The sequence below is a fragment of the Ictidomys tridecemlineatus genome, chromosome 8 (assembly GCF_052094955.1).
Source record: "Ictidomys tridecemlineatus isolate mIctTri1 chromosome 8, mIctTri1.hap1, whole genome shotgun sequence".
NCBI classification, from domain to species: Eukaryota; Metazoa; Chordata; class Mammalia; order Rodentia; family Sciuridae; genus Ictidomys; species Ictidomys tridecemlineatus.
In genome coordinates, this window is record NC_135484.1 from 6,643,942 (window position 1) to 6,662,170 (window position 18,229).

Genomic DNA, 18,229 nt, shown 5'->3' on the forward strand with positions numbered 1-18,229 from the left:
GAGTTTGTCATATACACTCTTTCCAATGTTGAGGCAAATCCCCTCTATCTCTAGTTTCTCTCTAATGTTTTTAATGTAAATAGGTATTGGTCTTTGTCAAGTGATTTTTCTGCATCTATTGAGAAAATTATGTAATTCTTTTCCTTAATTCTATTTATGTGGTAACTTACATCTAATGGTTTGCCTATGTTGAACCAAACTTGCATCCCTGGACTGAAACCCATTTTATCATGGTGTACTATCATTTTAATGTGTTTTTATCTATGGTTTGCCAATATTTTATTAAGAATTTTTTTAAAATAATTTTTGCATCTGTGTTGATTAAGGATATCAGCCTAAAGTTTTCTTTCTTTGATGTGTCTCTATCTGGTTCTCACATCAGGGTGATAGTGGCTGATAATTTGGCAGTGTTCTATCCTTTTATACTTCATGGAATAATTTGAGGAGGATTGGTTTTAGTTCTCCTTTAAAATCTGGTAGAACTCAGCTGAAAATCTATCTGGTCCTGGGCTTTTCTTTGGTGGAAGGACTTTGATAGCTCTTCAATTTCATTATTTGATATTGATCTGTTTAAATTTTTTATATCCTCATAGTTCAATTTAAGTATATCATGTGTCTCTAGGAATATGTCAATATCTTCAAGGTCTTCTAGCTTATTAGAGTATAAATTTTCAAAATAGTTTCTGATGATCCTCTGGATTTCAGAAGTGTCTATGGTGATATTTCCTTTTTCAACTCTAATTTTTTTATATAAGCCTACTCTCCTTATTTTGGTTAGTGTGGCCAAGGATTTATCAATCTTGCTTATCCTTTTAAAAAACCAACTCTTTGTTTCTTTGATTGATGCTTTGAATTATTTTTATTCTTAATTTCATCTCTGATTTTAACTATTTTCTGTCTTCTATTGACTTTGGTGAACTGGAGACATATTCTAATACAATTCCTGGGTTTCAAAGAAAAGAAAATAATCCTTTGGGCATCAAGGTACAAAATGAATTAATTAATAGAGGGGGGAAACCCAACATGTTGTTATTAGGCTTCTCCATAACACTTTATGACAGAACAGGAAGTGAAATATTTAAGATATTCAGTGGGAGTAAAGTGAAATCCCATGACTTTATATTCAGTTTAACTCATCTTTTTTCCATATTTCTTATTGCTGCATTATAATTATACATCATGGTAGGATTTGCTGTTATATAGACATTCCTGCACATGTTATAACAATATAATTTGTTAATGATGTTTCCCAGTATTTTCCCTTTCTCTCCCTACTTGTCTCCCATGGTCAACAGTTGTTTACTTTTAAGAAATGGAACTCATCATTTTAGTCCCTTCTGGATCTTAGAGTTTTGAGAAATCATAAGAAATTCTGATTGTTTTTCTTCTAAATGTGACCTGATTATTTTCTTTTGAGACTTTTAAAGTTTTAACTTTGTATCATATGCTAGGAATTTTGATTACTGTATATTGTGGAAAGGTTCTTTTTTTATTTTGTCTATTTGGGGTTCTGAATGCATCCTGTATCTAGAGGTCCAACTCATTCGCAAGGTTTGGGAAATTTTCTGCTATTATTTCCCTGAAGAGGTTATCCATACCATTAGCCTGTTTTTCACAAACCTCTTCAATTCCAGTTATTCTTAAATTTTATCTCTTAATGTCTCAGAGATCTTATATATTTTGATCATGGCTAATTATTTTATTTTCTTCAATACTGTCTGAATGTTCTAGGCTGGCCACTTTGTCTTCCAGGTCTGAGACTCTGTCTTCTGTGTGGTCTACTCTATTAGAGAGATTTTTCAGCTGAACATTTTATTCAATTAATTGGCTTTCCATTTCCATGATTTATGTTTGATTCTTTTTCAGTATCTCTATCTTCTTATTGAATTTCTCATTCATTTTCTATACTGACTTCTTTATTTAATTATTTTTTCTGTGTTCTCTTGGAATTTATTGATCACTTTGCTAGTCTTTTGAAAACTCTATTATTTCATCCACTTCAATATCTTTGGAGTCAGTTATTAGTGAATATGAACTTTAGGAAGTGTTATGTTGTGTTTTCTTCATGTTCTTTGTTTTCCTATGCTGGACTTTGTGCATCTGTTTGGATGGATCTCTCTTCCATTGTTATATGCATGCCTTTTTAGGGAATAGACCTCTCTTGTGAAAGAATTCTGGGATATCAGGCTATTGTGAAATTTTCTATATATTTCCAAGGGGTTTTCATAGTATAGTTTCCTTGCTAGGTTGGTTTTCGTTTTTGTTTTTTGGGGGTTTTTTGTGGTAACCAGTATATTTTCATACAGTTTGTATTGTGTCAGGGCTTGAGAATCCCACTTTTCCTGTAGGTCTCACAAGAGTGGGGTCTTTCTTGTAGATTCAGCAATAGTGTTATATAAACAGAGCATGTGGGATATAAACTCCATCATTGCTCTTCACTGAATAACTGTGCATATTCTAAAGGGGTATGGGAGTGAACTAAATTGAGACCCCCTCATAGGTGCGATGTTGACAGTGTTAATTCTGTTTTCACTGTTGGAGTAGATGTCCACAATTTTAACCTGTCTGCCCCCCAGCCCCTTCTAATTGGGACCTGGTCCACTCTGGTGAGTCTTTTGGCTCCAGGACGCAACTCTGGGGCTGTTGCAGTTACATTTTTAACTCTACCCAGTGTTCCACCATTGGCTTATCAGCAGCCTTGACACTTTATCACCACATCCTGCCTGAGATGTTTGGCTCCCTTGGCTCTCAGGGCACCCACATCCTTCCGGTTTCCACCTACCTCAGAAGGTGCTATTGTCCTTTGTCAGCTTCTTCTCATCTTCCCTGAGGAGGTTGGACAATCTTGTCCAGTCTCATGGCTTATGACAGAGTCACATTTTCAATCCTAACATACCAGAATCATAGATGTAACCTAGTGTCAAGTATTACTAATAATATCAAGATTGTAAGTAATTAAGAGGCACAGGAAAAATATGAAGAAGTCCAGGTCACCAAAGTGGTTCCTCAAATCCTTTTTTGGCATATTAAGATATCCTCTAAATAAGATTTATATTCAAGGGCTCTAAGAAATTCATGGAATAATCGCTAACATGTAATTTCTTAATTATATAAACTGTCTCATCACTCATCATTTAATGAAATGTCTTCATATCATCCCCTGATAACTGCATAATTCATGACACTTTCAAGAGAGACCTATTTTATAAATCCACAGATTCTAATTTATTTACCACATACAGTCTTGGAAATGCCACAGGAAGACCTCTTTCCTAGTAAATGCCATGGTTGGAAGGTTCATTAACATGTACAAAGAAACTTGGCCAGGTCATCTCTCTTTCTTTCCTGGGACCAGAAAAGTTGAAAACGGAGGAAAGGACTGATAACTTCAAATTGTACCTACAGCCAACTTGACCTTTCTTCTAAACTCCAAACTCGTCCATTCAATGAGCTGGCCAACATTTTTACTTACCTAGGAAATAGAGGCTGGACTGAACATGAGCATGATGGAAATAATGATTAATGATTCTTTTCTCCACTCCCTGGAGACACTCAGTGTCTATGCACAAACAGTCATCCTTCCTTCCTCTTCCCTGTTTCCTTAGCCCCCTTCTTCGCAGAGAAAACATTATACTGAACTCCTCTTTCTCTCTCACACCAGCCATCCAATCTATAGGAAAACTCTGCCATTTCTACCTTCAAAATATATCCAAAACTCAGTCACTACTCCCACCTCCACTGCCACCTCCCTGGGTCAAGCCACCATCGTCTCATGTGTGAGATGCTCATATGCCTCTGCTGCACCTCTGCTTCCTGTATCCTCTTTGCCCTCTGAAGTCCATTCTGAACAAAACAGTACTCAAGTCATGTGTCTCCCAAGCTCAGAGCTGTCCAGTGGCTCTGGTATCTTTCAGAATAACAGTGGAGTTCTTACAACAGCCATCAGGGACCGGACACCCTGGCTCCCACAAACGCTCTCCTTGTTATCCCTCTGTTATCTCCCCTTATTCGCTGTGCCTCAGCCACGGGGCCTCCTAACCATGCACATCACAGCCCCAGGGCTTTCCTTCTTTGTCTGGTTCCTCTATGGAGCTCATTCCCCAGAGAGCATAGGGCTTGTGCTGTGGTCTCCTCCAGATGTTTGCTTCAATGTATCTTCTTTATAAGGCATTTCTCAGCCACCTCTTTAAAAGTGTGATCCCCATCTTCCCTTGAATCTCTGTTACTCTCCTTCACACATCACCATTGAAAATACTATAGGTATTTCTTCTCGGGTGTTTATTGCTATGGTTTGTAGGTGAGGACAGAGGTGTTTATCCTCTACATCCACAGTAATGTTTGGCACATAGTAGGCTGTCAATGCTGCCCAGATTCATTTGTAGCTGAGCAAATCAATTTGACTTGATCAGAGTTTGGAGAATAATGAGCTTGCCGAACGTAAAGAGAACATAGTTTAGAACTGCAATGAAGAAGACCTTGAAAACGATACCACGGAGGATGGTTTTACTCGGCAGCTAAAGAAACCAGTAAAGGGAACTGAACCGAGTATGTAGTTGAGAGAACTTTCTAGAGGCACAGGCTTTGGGGGGGCAGCCCAGGCCTCTGGCCCAAGGAGGACCTGCGGGAAGAGCATGAGGTCTGGTGCCCAGGAAGGACATTGGGGGATAGAAATGACCCACAGAGGAGAGATCCAGACAGGGAGGGACCTGAAAGGCACAGGGGCACCCCGAGTGGTGCTGAGGGAGGCCCCACCCTGGCCCACTCCACGTGGCCTGCAGAGCCTCACTGCCAGTCAGCATCCTTGGTCTGTCCCGAGTCACTGAGTCACTCCTCAGGGAGTTTCTGTGGGGAGGGACAGGTTCACCCCCTTCTCATGGCTCCCAAATAGGGGACCTCCAGAGTCTCAGGAAGGGAAAGGGAAAGAAAGAAGACAGGACTTTCCAGGCCCACACTGCAGGTCTCCTTCCAGCCAGGTGAGGTGAGAGGATCCTCCGGCCTGGGGGGCCTCCCCTGTGCTGGGGAAGGAGAGGTGTCGCAGACCCACTGCCCAGCCAGCCATGGGAGAAGGAAAGGGACATCCCCAGACCACAGCAAACACCAGCACACACACAGGCACTGACCATCGGTGCTTTTCTGATTCATTGGTGTCCCTGTGGCCCCCCGCCCCCAACACCCCCTCCCATCCTCCCTTCCAGGCCTGGTGCTGCGGGAGGCTGCGGCTGAGCCTGGGGCTGCCCTGGGCTCCATGCTGTCCTGTTGAGGCTGCTGGGTGGGAGGGAGTTGGAAACCATGGTGGGGGTGTGAGTGCCAGGCTTGGTCCACTGAGATGGGATTGGGGTAAAGAAAACCTGCTTCACAAGTAAGAATAACAATGAAAGGCACACGGTGCTCCTTGACTTAGTCCTCTCGTTGAAGCTGAGCATGCTCATGGCTATTACAGGGGTCACCAGCAGTTACAAGGTCAAAGAGAAGAAGCATGAAAATACATTGCTTCATAAGATTGATAATGATGTATCATAATCATTATAATATGCACATCGATTCTTTAAAATTTATATGAATAAGACTATTTAAATACAATTGGTGGATACCGTCTCATTAAACACCAAACTGGAAAATTTACTGGAGGACTCCTTGCTCTCCCCCATCCCTCCCTGACCCCCACACATGTTTTTATTTTCTTGTTTTTTCTGGAATCATGTCAAGCAGGAAATCACAGGTTCAATCACCACCAACCTTGGGCTGAAACAGTACCTCCTAGTGCACATGTGACCACTTTGAAAGCTCATCTTGCCTTGTCCTCTTGCAGTATAACCGGTACCAGCAGTATGGTGCGGAAGAGTGCGTTCTGCAGATGGGGGGCGTGCTGTGCCCCCGCCCGGGCTGTGGAGCCGGGCTCCTGCCCGAAGCAGGCCAGAGGAAGGTCACCTGTGAAGCGGGCAACGGCCTGGGCTGCGGGGTGAGTACTGCCCGCACCCAGGGGGTGTTGGGTCTTGTGTTTGATGGCTTTTGCAAATGGTCTACCATTATATGTTTTATTTTCAATTTCTTGTTGGACTGAGATATTTTTGAACTGATATGTAGGAAAATTGGGTTTTAAATTCTCACATAGGACCCCACATAAGAAAATACATATTTTTATTTGGGAAGGAGTTGTACTGAGATTTTCTGTTTAAATTGCTTATCAAAATGTTTATTCTAAACCCTGTGTACCACTGTGCCAGACGTTTCCACTTTTTCCCACCAGGGCTTGTATGATTCAGAGCAGAACTGTCCTCTCTCTCCAGCATTGCCTTGAAGTAGCTGGAGTGAAGGAGGGAAATTCCCCAGGAGGGCTGCCGTAGGACACTGTTCGCCTAAGTGTTTCAAGAAATAAGATGAAGATTAATGTGGAAAACCTGAAAGGTTATTGTGTCATAAAATTCACTTTAAATAGAGATGAACAAAGCTAATGATGCCTGTTAGGGAGGAAGAATGAGAAACGTGGAAAATGTTTGTTCCCAAAGGTCAAAGCATGTGACCTGGCTGGCTTTTTGAGTGAGTCTCTGTCTACAAGTTGGCAGTTGAGGGGTAGAGAAGCAAAACTCCAGCCATCAAAGATTCACTAGATTACAGGTTGAATGGCAAATGGGCAACAATCCTGATATTCAATTTCACGCAGGCTGGAAAAGGAAGGAAGCATATGTGCTTGGAAAATGCTGTTGAATTTTGATGGGAAACGTTTCTTTTAAAATTGCAGCTTCACGAGGAGCTTTGTGGAGGAAGGATGTAGGTAGCAGGTGTATATTACCCACACCTAATTTTTGGCGGAGTCCTGTTAAGTCACCTGCACATAATTCAGCATCTGTTGTTCTTAGGAAAGCTCCGTACCTTTTGTGCAATGGGACTCGTGAAACCCTGGGCTGAGAAATAGATGCAGCAAGTGGAAGTTGGAAAATAATGAGGGGCCAATGATGCCTAAAGGGAAAGAGAGCCTCTGGGTTAAGGGTAGTGATTGCATCAGGATGAACTCAACTCACCTTTGCCACCTGGGGAATATGGAAATCAAACCAGGTCTGTGGCTCTGTGGTCGTCAGCTTCGGTGTCATCTTCACAGATCTGTGTGGCCTAGGCAGGCTGCCAGATTCAGGGATCAGCATGTAGTGAAAGTTTTCTTTTAAAGAGTCACAGTTGTTTGTACAAAGGGCTAAATTGTATGCTTCTGCCTATGACCTGCCTACTGTAGTCCCACTGGGTTTTAAGATTTTAACTTTCCTGATGAGGTGGACAGTTTCTTCAGTCCATCTTCTGCCTGCACTTATTCAATTTTACTATGAAAAGTCTAAGAATTTTATGTAATTTACAGATTTGAAGACCTTATCTTCCTTTTTCTACATAATACATTGAAAACAACATGTATTTAAGCTTCAAATCATGAAGACTCCATTAGGAGTGAGTCGAATGGCTTCAGTGCCTTTGAATTAAGAAAGTTTATGGACAAACTTTACCTAAAGGAAGATGGCTCTGCTCAGGATGTTCCTCTGGGCTTTGGAAATTCTAGGTGGTGAGTCTATTTTGGTCTGTTTTGTTGTTTGAGGAGGTATCCTTGTTGATTTGTGTATTAGTTGATTAGTGCCACGTAACAAATGGCCCAAATTATAACAACCTAATATAATAAGCATTTATTACCTCACAGACTTCCTGAGGGTCAGGAATCACCTGTGGGGGGCTCTCATAGGGTGGCATTAAGGTGGCCACAGCTTTCTGCTGGCTTGATCAAGGCTGGAAGACCCACTGCCAGGATGAGTCATCATATGACTATTGGCAGAAAGACCTCAGTTCCTTGTTGGCTGTGGTCAGAGGCCACAGTTTCATCAGGTGGCCTCATCACAATGGTGACAGTTAACTTCCCCTGGAGCAAGGGATACAAAAGAGGGTGCCATGGTGCCCTCCTCTCCAGAGTCGCACACCTTCCCTTTCACTTTATGCCACTCCCGGGGAGCAAGGTACCATGTCCAGCTCACCCTCAAAGGGCAGGAATTGGGCTCCGTCTCAGAGGGCCTGAAGAACTCACTAGCGTATTCTAAACCACCACCAGTTTGCAATCTGAAAACACTGAATTAAAAAATCAGCAAATGGTACGTTTGCTTCCTACCTTCGTCTCCCTCCAGCCTGCGCCGTCCAGGATTCTATCCATTCCCACAGCTGTGGCTTCTCAGCAGAGACAAACTGACCTCACCTCTGCCTTCGCCCTTCAAATCCCTACTTTCACAAAAGGATGTTAACCCAACTTAAAGCTAAAGAAATTCTGTAGCAACTAAACGGGAAGTGGAATTGATGCCTTAAATCCCGGCCCCAGCAAATACTGGTGGTCCTCATCTTTCTGCCACAGTTTCCTCATTTCTAAAATAGGCTTCACAGTGTTAACCCTGTATAGGATTATTGTGAATACTAAATGAGATAATAGGTATAAAATACATAGAACAGGGTCCAGCACAGAATAAGGACAGATACATTTAATAATTAATCAAAGATTGAATGAATATTTATTGCTTACGATAGTAAAATTGCTTAAAATTTTCCAAATAGTCTAGAATCAACCTCTGGACCAAGCCAGATTTTCAGCAGAGAATTACACACTTACATCTCTTTTAGCCATTCTAAGAATTACTTTTCCTAAATACTGCTTTGCAATGATGTTATTTGTTCATGTTAAGGTGGTTACATGGGAAATTTGATGTACCTGGTTCAAGACATCTCAATAAGCTTTGCTTGAGGAACAGTGGCGAGTTGTCCAAGTCTGAGCTGGACATCAGGGGCACTTGTGCCTGTCCTGAGGAGAGCTGTCCTTACGCACACTGCTAACTGAGCACCTGACGGTGTTTCCCTCTGGAAGCTGATGACTAGAAAACCCATATCTACATTTGTGTGCTGCCCGGTATGTCCGGAGCCAATGGATTTTGAAGTTACTTAATGGATTTTGAAGTTCATTTCCTGGCTTTCCTTTCTCTTATTTCTCTTTGCCTTTCCTAATAAAAATGGGCTGCCCCAGGAGCAGCCAGGGCCTTGTCCTCCGTGGCCTTCCAGGAAAAGTCATTGGCAGGGAAGCTGCAGCAGAACCCTGCGGTCTTGGGTGGAGGAAAGCCCTGGATAGCATTAATCCCAGTGCTTCTCGGGCACCGTTGGTAGGTTTATTGAAAATTATCTTTGAATCCATCTGTACTTAGTTTTTTCTTCAACTGTCGACAGAAACTGAAAGTACAACTCTTATTATGTGGGTATGCAAGACACCTTTCATGTTACAAAAAGGTTCTCACATGTAAAAAGGTCAAAACCAAATTCCCTGACATTCATAACTTGAAAATGAAGTCTTGGGATGGGTTGTGGTAGGCCCTCAGCCACGGTTTCAGAGCTGAGACAGCCCTGCTTTCGCTCCAGGCCCCCAGGGTTCTCACCTAGGCATTTAACTACCCCGTGGGCCTGCGTGCCCCTCGGTGCACTCGGGTCTGTTGATGTAGTTTCCATCCAAAGAAACAGATTCCAGGGTCTGGATTGGCTTTGGGCTTCTTTAGATGCTAGCTTTAGCCTCTAGGATGTTCTTGTTCAAATACGCAGTAATGTCGATTGCAAAAGGAGATTCCTGGCACCGTGCTCCGCTCTATCACCAGGCTCACGTGTTGCTGGGGAGCTGTGCACATTGCCTAGTACACAAAGACAGGGTGTCCATGCAAAGTGTACTCCAGTCCGACTGGAAAAGTCCTGATGTGTGTGCTGGCCACCACACGCTTAGCACCACTATAAAGGATTATTTGAGAGAAAGTACCAACTCCTAGAATTCAAGTTGAAGTGTTAGCCTGTTTTGGTGGCTTCATATGCCTATCCTGACTCTAAATTCTTGTTCTCAGTAAGTTCATATAGTTGGGATTCAATATTCATTGAATGAATGAATGAATGAGCAAGTGAATCATAACAAGGTAGAAATAATAGAAATACATTATCACTTTTATTTTCCAGTATTAAACATCACTCACCCCAGGAGAGAATTGCATACTTTGCCTCAACAAAGATCTCTTCAGAAAAATAATCAAAGTATTTTCACATGCTTTTATGTAGTGTTTAGGACACATGGTACATAATTTAGAACACCAATGTGTTCAGAGATCCATGAACGTTTGGGAATCAGAAAGTACTACAAAAATTAGGAGTTCATAGCCTGCCAAATAAAGAGTTTTGCACTCTCTGACATAAATGTCTTGCTCTTGGAAGCACTAAGATTTTAATTTTGACTCAGCACAGAATATTTTTATGCTGATAGAATTCAACAAAGAATATTTTGGGGATCAAATAATCTGACCTCATTCTCTGCTAACCCTTGATCATATTTTTACTATTGCTCATAAAAACATTAATTGATTTCCAGAGGAATTCATTTACTCATTATCCTTTCTTCTGGCCTTATATCAGGACTGTTTCACTAACTTTTATGACTGCAATGTGAGCTGTTGTCATGTTCAATCCTGGAAAACAAGGAGAATCTGGGATACATCATACTCACGGACCTGGAATGCCTGTGCATTCTCTGTAAATAAAATATCCCTGTCTTATTTGCTGTTATCTTAGACTATTATATGTCTGGGAGATAAGTTTTTAAGTCATACTTGAAGTTGAAGGAACGGTATTCTATTTTAAATGACAAATCCAGGGACAAGATTAATAACAACAACAAAAACAGTGAAAACAGGAGAACTTTAGACATTGTAGTACTAAGGTCAGAAAATCACAGAGAATCTCTTTAGCCACCTAAAGTCACTCCTTCCTTTGACAAATGGCATCTCCTGCAGCTCAGAGACAAGTCTATCCAAGGCACTAGCCTCTGGCCCCTTACCACCCAGCCATTCTGAGTCCTCGTCACCAAATGGGTCTCCTTGCATTGCTTTCCTTAAAGAGGGTCCCAAAGAGTGCATAAGCTGAAGGCATGCAGGCCCCTGAGCGAGACCTTCTTGTGGAAAATGGGCTACTTTGTGATGAGAAATCTGTGTACATTTTTGTTGAAAATGATGAGTTTTGAATTACTTATAAAATAGCATTAATATATTGCTGAAGGTTTTAGTCAAATGAGAATCTGAGCCTCATTTTCAGCCTGCATGTAAGAAAGGAGTCCGTGAAGAAAATGGTGATTATCTAGCCTTTTACTCAAAGCTCTAGTTAATTAGTGAGCTAAAAACCTATGTTAAAAATAGAGGACCCGTTATTCAGGATTTAAAGCTCAGAAATAGAAAGCAAAATGATGGTCAATATTTGATAATAAAAGAAAAAGAAAAATGGTTACTTTTCTTATTCTTTAAGGAGATTGGAATTTATTTTTATAAAAATGCTAACTTAATTAAATTATTCTAAAATGTTTTGTCAACTACATGGGCTCTTTCTTTTTTTAAAGACTAAGGATTAAAATCTAAACTCCAAGTGGATGTGGATTAAACAAGGAAGTTTTTCAGGAGAGCAGCAGGACAGGTATTCCTCAGGGTGACTGAATGCGCACAGGAGCGTGAAGCTCTCGCCTTGCGTACCTGGCTTACTGCAGCCACCTGGACCCAACAGCATGTTGAGAGTGAAATCATATCTTGTTGACACTTTATTTCTTAATATACAAAGTGTTCTTTATCCAAAATCATTTTTAAAGAAAGTTAATGTTATGAAATGTCAAAAATATGCATTCCATGTTTATTTGACATGTGTCCAAAAATCTAATTTAAACTCCAAGATTGGCTCATTTGCAGATTGGAAATAAGTCTTGCTAGACTTTCTGCCTGTGAGACAGCTTGAAGTGCAAAGATAGAAAGCTTTGCAGGGTATTTATTTTAATTAAAGAAACCGTTCACAAATGTGCAAGCAAGCTCTGCTTACCAGTCCTCTGGAAAGTATCTATTAATTGGCAAATGTTCCTAGAAAGAAAAGCATTCTCTAGCGGAAGCGAATACTTTCTAATCTATCACCGGTGATTGGCCATTCTCCCGATCTCTACCAGTTTGGGTTGAGATAAAGGGAAGTATGAAATAATTTAATTATTTTAAAATATTGAAATCCATCTCTTTAATGTGTTAGAAAATCAATTTTGTTGCAGATTAACTAAAGACCCTTCTTTGAACAGTCTAGAATGTACACTTGTTCTGCAGAAGCCAGAGCTTGTGTGCATTTACTTTGGTCCTGCTCTGACCTTGTGGAGATCTATGCTCCCAACACGGCAGCCTCTGACCACATGTGACCATTTACATTAAAGTGAAAAAATTCATGTCCCTAGTCTTAGGAGTCACATTTGCAGTGCTCAGTGGCCTCAGATGGCAAGCAGTTACTGTATTGTATCATTGCAAAAAGTTCTGTTGAACATTGCCAGACTGGGGAAAGATTTGGATATCCATCCAAGGAGTAGCAGTCACAAACTCAAAGCTTCTTGTGTCTCCAACATAGGCACTTTGAGTTCTTTGGTGGTAATTAATAAGAACCTTTCCAGAATTAAAAGCAGTTTTCTTGAGCTACAAATGTAAAATAGACTTCTGCAAAGTGAGGATCATGCAAAACAGGTTCCAAGCAACGTTACTAGGAGCAGGGCTGATGTGGGAAGTATCAACCAAGAATAAGCCTGGTAGAGAAGAAAGAAGAATCACAGCATTTGGGGATCATTAGGATTCTTTCCTAGGAAGCACAGTTCAAGCAGTTCTATGGAACGGTGGCTCCGTCTTCTGTCTGTCAGGGATTATGATTGGTGCAGGCAAGAGTTAAAATGCCTTGGGAATGTGGGGGTTGGGTATGGCCTCTTTCTATGGACATTTTGGGGGTGGTGTTGCACAACCCATCAGCAGTTAAATGTGTCAGCCCTTAATGTGTCAGGAAACTGCAATGTGGCCCAGTTCAGAAGTTCAGCTATGAGGACATGCCTGAGTCCTGATCCAACAGTGGCATCCCACCTCTGTTTTGATTGCCCCAGAACCAGTGATGCTCCATTTTTATTTTCTTTCTCAACAGAAGGCAGAGATGGGGCAGAAATCCATGATCACACAGCTGGGAGGCCTGAGTTAAACTGGATTCAATGAATTCATTTTTTGTAGGACTTAAGACTTTGGATATGCAAACATGCGTTTTTCTTAAACTAGCCAACTGTATAGACAAGAACTGCCTTTTGTGTGGCACATTTTGTGAGACAGGTGTTTCCTGAAACAACTTGTGATTCAAATCACTCTCCATGTTTTTTTAATGCACAGTGCTAAGTAGCACACCACAAGGCATAATGAGCCAGCCAAAGCTAAACATCAGAACCATTAGGCCCACAGTGTTTCCCTCTTTGTAGAGAACTAATAAATGATTTTTTAATTGCATGCTATGTTTGTCTCAAAAGTATTTTTGAGGCTAGGTTTTTATAGTAAAATCTTTTCATTTTCTAAAACTGCTATTGACATATTTTTATGGGTTTAAGATCAATTAGAGAAGATGGGAGAGAATTTTATGAGTGTATGGTTAGTAACTCATTTTCAAAGGGTCCCTATTAAATGAATATGAAAGATTTTATAAAATTTCATAGAATACGTTATATTATAGGCCATAAAATATTTTCTCATGGTGGGCGTCAATCTCATGTTAACTGCATAGAACATTATGGAAATAACAAAGAGTCGTGCCATTCAGATTTTGTTTTCTGCATTTGAGGAAATCACTGCAGCACATTGACAAGAACAATCACAAAGACGCACCGTGAGCCCAGCCCAGCTGGAACTGACCCAGAGCCTCCCCCAAGGTGGCAGGTCTGAGTCCCCACGCCACGCAACACCGAATGGCGGGCTCTCTTCCCCTTCCCAGCCGGAGGTCTCGGCAGCTGCGGGCACAGAGGCAGTCACACTCTGCCTCACTGCTCTCCTTCCCTCTCCACCCCACTCTCCTCAGTCTTCCATCCTGTGTGGGTTCCCTCTCTGACTTCCCCCAGGCCCCCTTTCTCTCCTGGTCCCCACCCGCAGAGGGGCTGCAGCTTCCCTAAGACTCGGCCTTTGCGGTTCACTCCGTGCGTTGGTTTTCTAGTTCTCCCTTCCTACACCTCAGAAAATGGCTCGCGGGTCGGGCTCTGTGGGTCCCAGCCCATCATCGTGCTCTCTGGTCCTCACCCCCATTTCCATGGTGTTACGTGCCCAGGATCACAGGGGACGGCCACCAGACAGGGTCCTCTGTCCTCTCATTTCCTCCTCTTTATTCTTTACTCAGGCAGTCAAGATTTTCCATCTTAAGGTTTAGGTGCACAAGTTGGTGGCACTAAGCGCACCCTCCGTGTTGTGCAGCGGTTGTCGTTGTCCGTTGCAAGGTTTTCATCCCCCAAGCAGAAGCTCTGCACTCATTCACAATAACTGACTCCCTCCCCACCGCAGGCCCGGGCAACCTCTCATCTCCTTTCCATGTGTCGACTTTGCCTGTTCTAGAGCCTTCCTTTAAGTGGATTCATATTTGCTTATCGTGTCTGTTTCACTCAGCATCAACTTTTCAAGGTTCATTCATGTTGTCACACATGTCAGACTTTCCTTCCTTTGTGTAACCCAATAATATCCCCCCCCCCCGCGCGCGCGCACACACACACACACACACACACACACACACACACACACACTGCTTTATATCATGTTCCTCCATTTCCTTTTACAATTTATTAAACTGGATTAGTCGTTCCGAACCCTAGATCAAAAAGTCAAAAGTCAGGCAGGGCCAGGCATGGTGGCACATGCCTGTGATCCCTGTGGCTCCGGAAGCTGAGAGAAGATTGATGGCAAGTTCAAGTCCAGCCTCAACAACTTGGCAAGGCCATGGGCTACTTATTGAGATTCTGTCTCCAAATAAAAAATAAAAAGGGCTTGGGTTTTAGTCCAGTGGTTAACAAGCACCCTTAGGTTTAATCCCTAATGCCAAAAACAGGAGGGGGGCAGGCAGGATCTCAGACTTTTAGACACTCATTAAATGTCTTACTGTCACTTTATAATAAAACACAGTCCACAATCTCTCAATTCTTTAAAAACACCTCACCTCTAATTAAAAATCAAAAACAAAACAAAAAAAAAACCTTGGTTTAACATTAAATCCTCTAGCCCTGCCCTAAGGCCCAGGACTTGGAACACACGTGCATTTGGTGTTGAGCCCCATTGGGCTGACATCACTGCCTGCTGGCTCTGGGGTTCGGCCCATCCCATCTGAAGCACTGACTGTTCACCTTCAGGTCCTGGTTCAACAGCACAGTTGTTCCCTTTGTCCCCAAAGACCTGGAAAGCCTCTGCTTTGTTTATGTCCAGATCTGGGTTTTTTAATTTCTGTGCTAAAAATTAGTTTGCCTTAAATATAAATGGATATTCTTTGTAGCACTATTTTATACTAGATGAAATTTGGAAGCAATCATGTTTTTATTACTATTATAATACATTAGTTTTTGACAAACCTATATAGTAAAATACAACACCTTGTCACAAAGAACTAGGTCAGTCTATGTCCTGGTGAAGAAAAAATTTTCATATAGAGAACTAAGTGAAAAGAGCAAGAAAAAATAAGATCAGTGCTTATAAAAGCATAAAATATTTTCTGGAAAGTACTAAAGAAACCATCAATAGTGGTTGCCTTTGGGTGGAGGAATAAGGATATGGGAGAGAGTTTACGCTTCTCAGTTTGTAACCTTCTGTAATGATTCAGGTCTCTGGAATGTCAATAGCTTACTTTTGCTTTTTTATGACATTAGAGGCTACAGTATCTGATATTATGAGCTACTTTTTCCTAAATGAGACTTTTAGCATCTATATTAAGAAAAAATTAGTAATATCACTTATTAAACATAGATACAATATTCAAGTGTTCCATAGCACAGTAGAGCTATAGTTATAGTTTATAATAACATTGTATATTCTATAAAGAACTAGAAGAGAAGAGTTTGTAGCTTCCAAATACAAAGAAATAAGTGCTTAAGGAGATGGAGATGCTAACTGCATAACTGATTTTATCATTACACATTGTATTCATGTATTGAATTATCACACCATACCCCATAAATATACACAATCATTATGTGTCAATTAAATTTTTTAAAGGAGAAGAAAAATTACAGATGGGTGGACAGGTGGATGGATAGATAGATGCAATTTGACCAGTGATTGAATTAGGTAGAACTTCACTCCATCTCAGAGATCCTGTTTCTTGGGGGTTAGACTTGGGAGAAGGAAATACACTTTGCACTGGCAGAGACTGAGCAGGAAAATCAAGCCCGCAAACGTGGCTTCTGTTCTCCAGGGGAGCTGTGCAGGTGGCCCAGCTCAGCATTCTTTCAAGCTTATGATTTGCATCAAGCACACACTCCTGTCATACTGATTTAATTGAATGACATATATAAGAAAGCTGGGAATGGAGTCTACTGGGAAATTCAAGTCACAATCTCAAAATAAGCCCTAGGAAGCATGCCACCCAAAGCCTTGAGCGCCCAGTGCAAATGGATGGGTCTCAGTTTTCATGTAATAAATTACAGAAAATATATCCCAGTGCGACTTTACACACACCTGAATCCTAGGTTTGGCTGGGTTGCTGCATTGTCTGTGCAACTCCCTGTGGGTGTGAGGATGGAAACGGTCCGGGGTGGTGCACTGGATGTGGCAGGCTGACCTGATGGAATGACAGAGAAACAGCTCCTTCTTGCTTATCCCTCTAACGAAACAAGAACACAAAGTCAGATCTGCTTTTCTGCCCATTTGCAGTGGAGGTTAGACAGAGTTCCATGTGGCCAAACAGGATGCGTGCTCAGTGCTGGAGGAGCAAGCCTTTCTCATGCCTGGCTTCCTACACCCTCCCTTGGAAAAGGCTGTCCACCAGCTGCAGGGAGGGAACAGGGTTCTCTGTTTTGCATTTCAATGGACCCCAGGATTCTGCCCTTGTGTTCCTCTAAGTCTTTGCCCTTCTGCAAGGATGGGTGAGGTCCAAGGATGTAAACTGGAGGGTCCCCAGGCCATTCTGACCTGGCTGGCCTCCTCTGCACTCCACCTCCTCTGTGTTTGATGCCTTCCCAGGCTCACTGGACAGAAACACCTGAGCCTACTGCATGAGCCTTGGTGTCCCCTGTCGATTGAAGCTGATTCTGTGGGTAGAGACAAGCAACCGATTTTTTTTATTTCCCTTTTACCTAAGGATTTTTCTTCAAAGAGAATTTTAAAAATCAAGTAAGGCTCCAATCCTGTGGGTAAGGCACAAGCAAATGATGAATCCTACGGCCCCCATTCTCCAAGGAGGGTGGGAAGCATGCCAACGAGGGGCCAGGATGTCGCTCTCGCTGATACACAGGAAGTCATTGGTCAAGTGGGCCAGCTACTGCAGGTCCAGAAAGAAAGCAATTTTCCTCCTCCTCTGTGTAGGGCGGGCCCAGAATGCCAGTTTTCTTCTCCCAATCCATACAACATGCCACTCTCTTTCCGAAGGAAATCACATCACTCCTGACAGACATTCCCCTTCACAAGGCCACACTAGTCAAAGTCCAGCATTCACTGACTGTCTGGGGTTTCAACAGTGATTTCCCCCTGAGTTCTTCTCAAGGTGGTGGTGTTAAACTGACAGGTTGATAACCACAAAACCCTCATTAACTACTCCTAGGGCTGCCTGCACAAAGGGACCCACTCCACTGACAGAAGGTCACTATCCCTAAAGAATTCTTAAGCAAATGGCTAGATACAAGTTTTTGTATCCTATCTTTCTAAGAATGGCAAGTGCTGTTCTTCATATGAGCAAACCTGATTACTTGCAAGAATTAATAAGAAATATTGGATTCAGTCAACCTACAAGTTAGCCTCATGCAGAAATCAGATGGAGTGTTACTTGCTCGGGTCTTTAAAGAAAGCACGGTGCTTGGAATGGAAATGCCCCAGTTATTCATCAGCCCTCTTTATACCATCCACATAAATGGTTTTACACGTGAACAGGGAGAAGATGGCCAAGGCTGTCCTCAGAAGATGGCTACTATTTGGAAAGAAAGAAATCTAAATCAAATCAGCTTCTGAGAGACCCTTTTATGTGGAGACATGGCTGGCCTTTGTGGAAGCAGCATTGTATCATTGTAAAGTGCAGAAGCTGCTTAATCAATAAGAAAAGTTGAAGTAGAAAGGTAGGATTAAAGAGATAAGATCTTTGTTATACTGAATATTATTGACCCGGGAATCTACTTCCCATAGTGAGCTGGATGGAAACACTTCACATTGAGAATCTT

The 18,229-nt window shown here is 42.0% G+C and overlaps 1 protein-coding gene across 10 annotated transcripts in view; it reads left to right on the top strand.

Annotated features, from left to right (window-relative positions):
* Window positions 1-18,229, top strand: part of Prkn (parkin RBR E3 ubiquitin protein ligase) — a 1,217,693-nt gene that overhangs the window by 1,045,430 nt on the left and 154,034 nt on the right. For 9 of the 10 annotated variants that reach the window (XM_078018778.1, XM_078018779.1, XM_078018774.1 and 6 more), the window contains one exon: window positions 5,810-5,959. In XM_078018778.1, the coding sequence (XP_077874904.1) occupies window positions 5,810-5,959 (150 nt within the window). Of the gene's footprint in view, window positions 1-5,809; window positions 5,960-6,247; window positions 6,671-18,229 lie in introns of those variants that run through there. The other variant, XM_078018781.1, reaches the window with a different exon arrangement.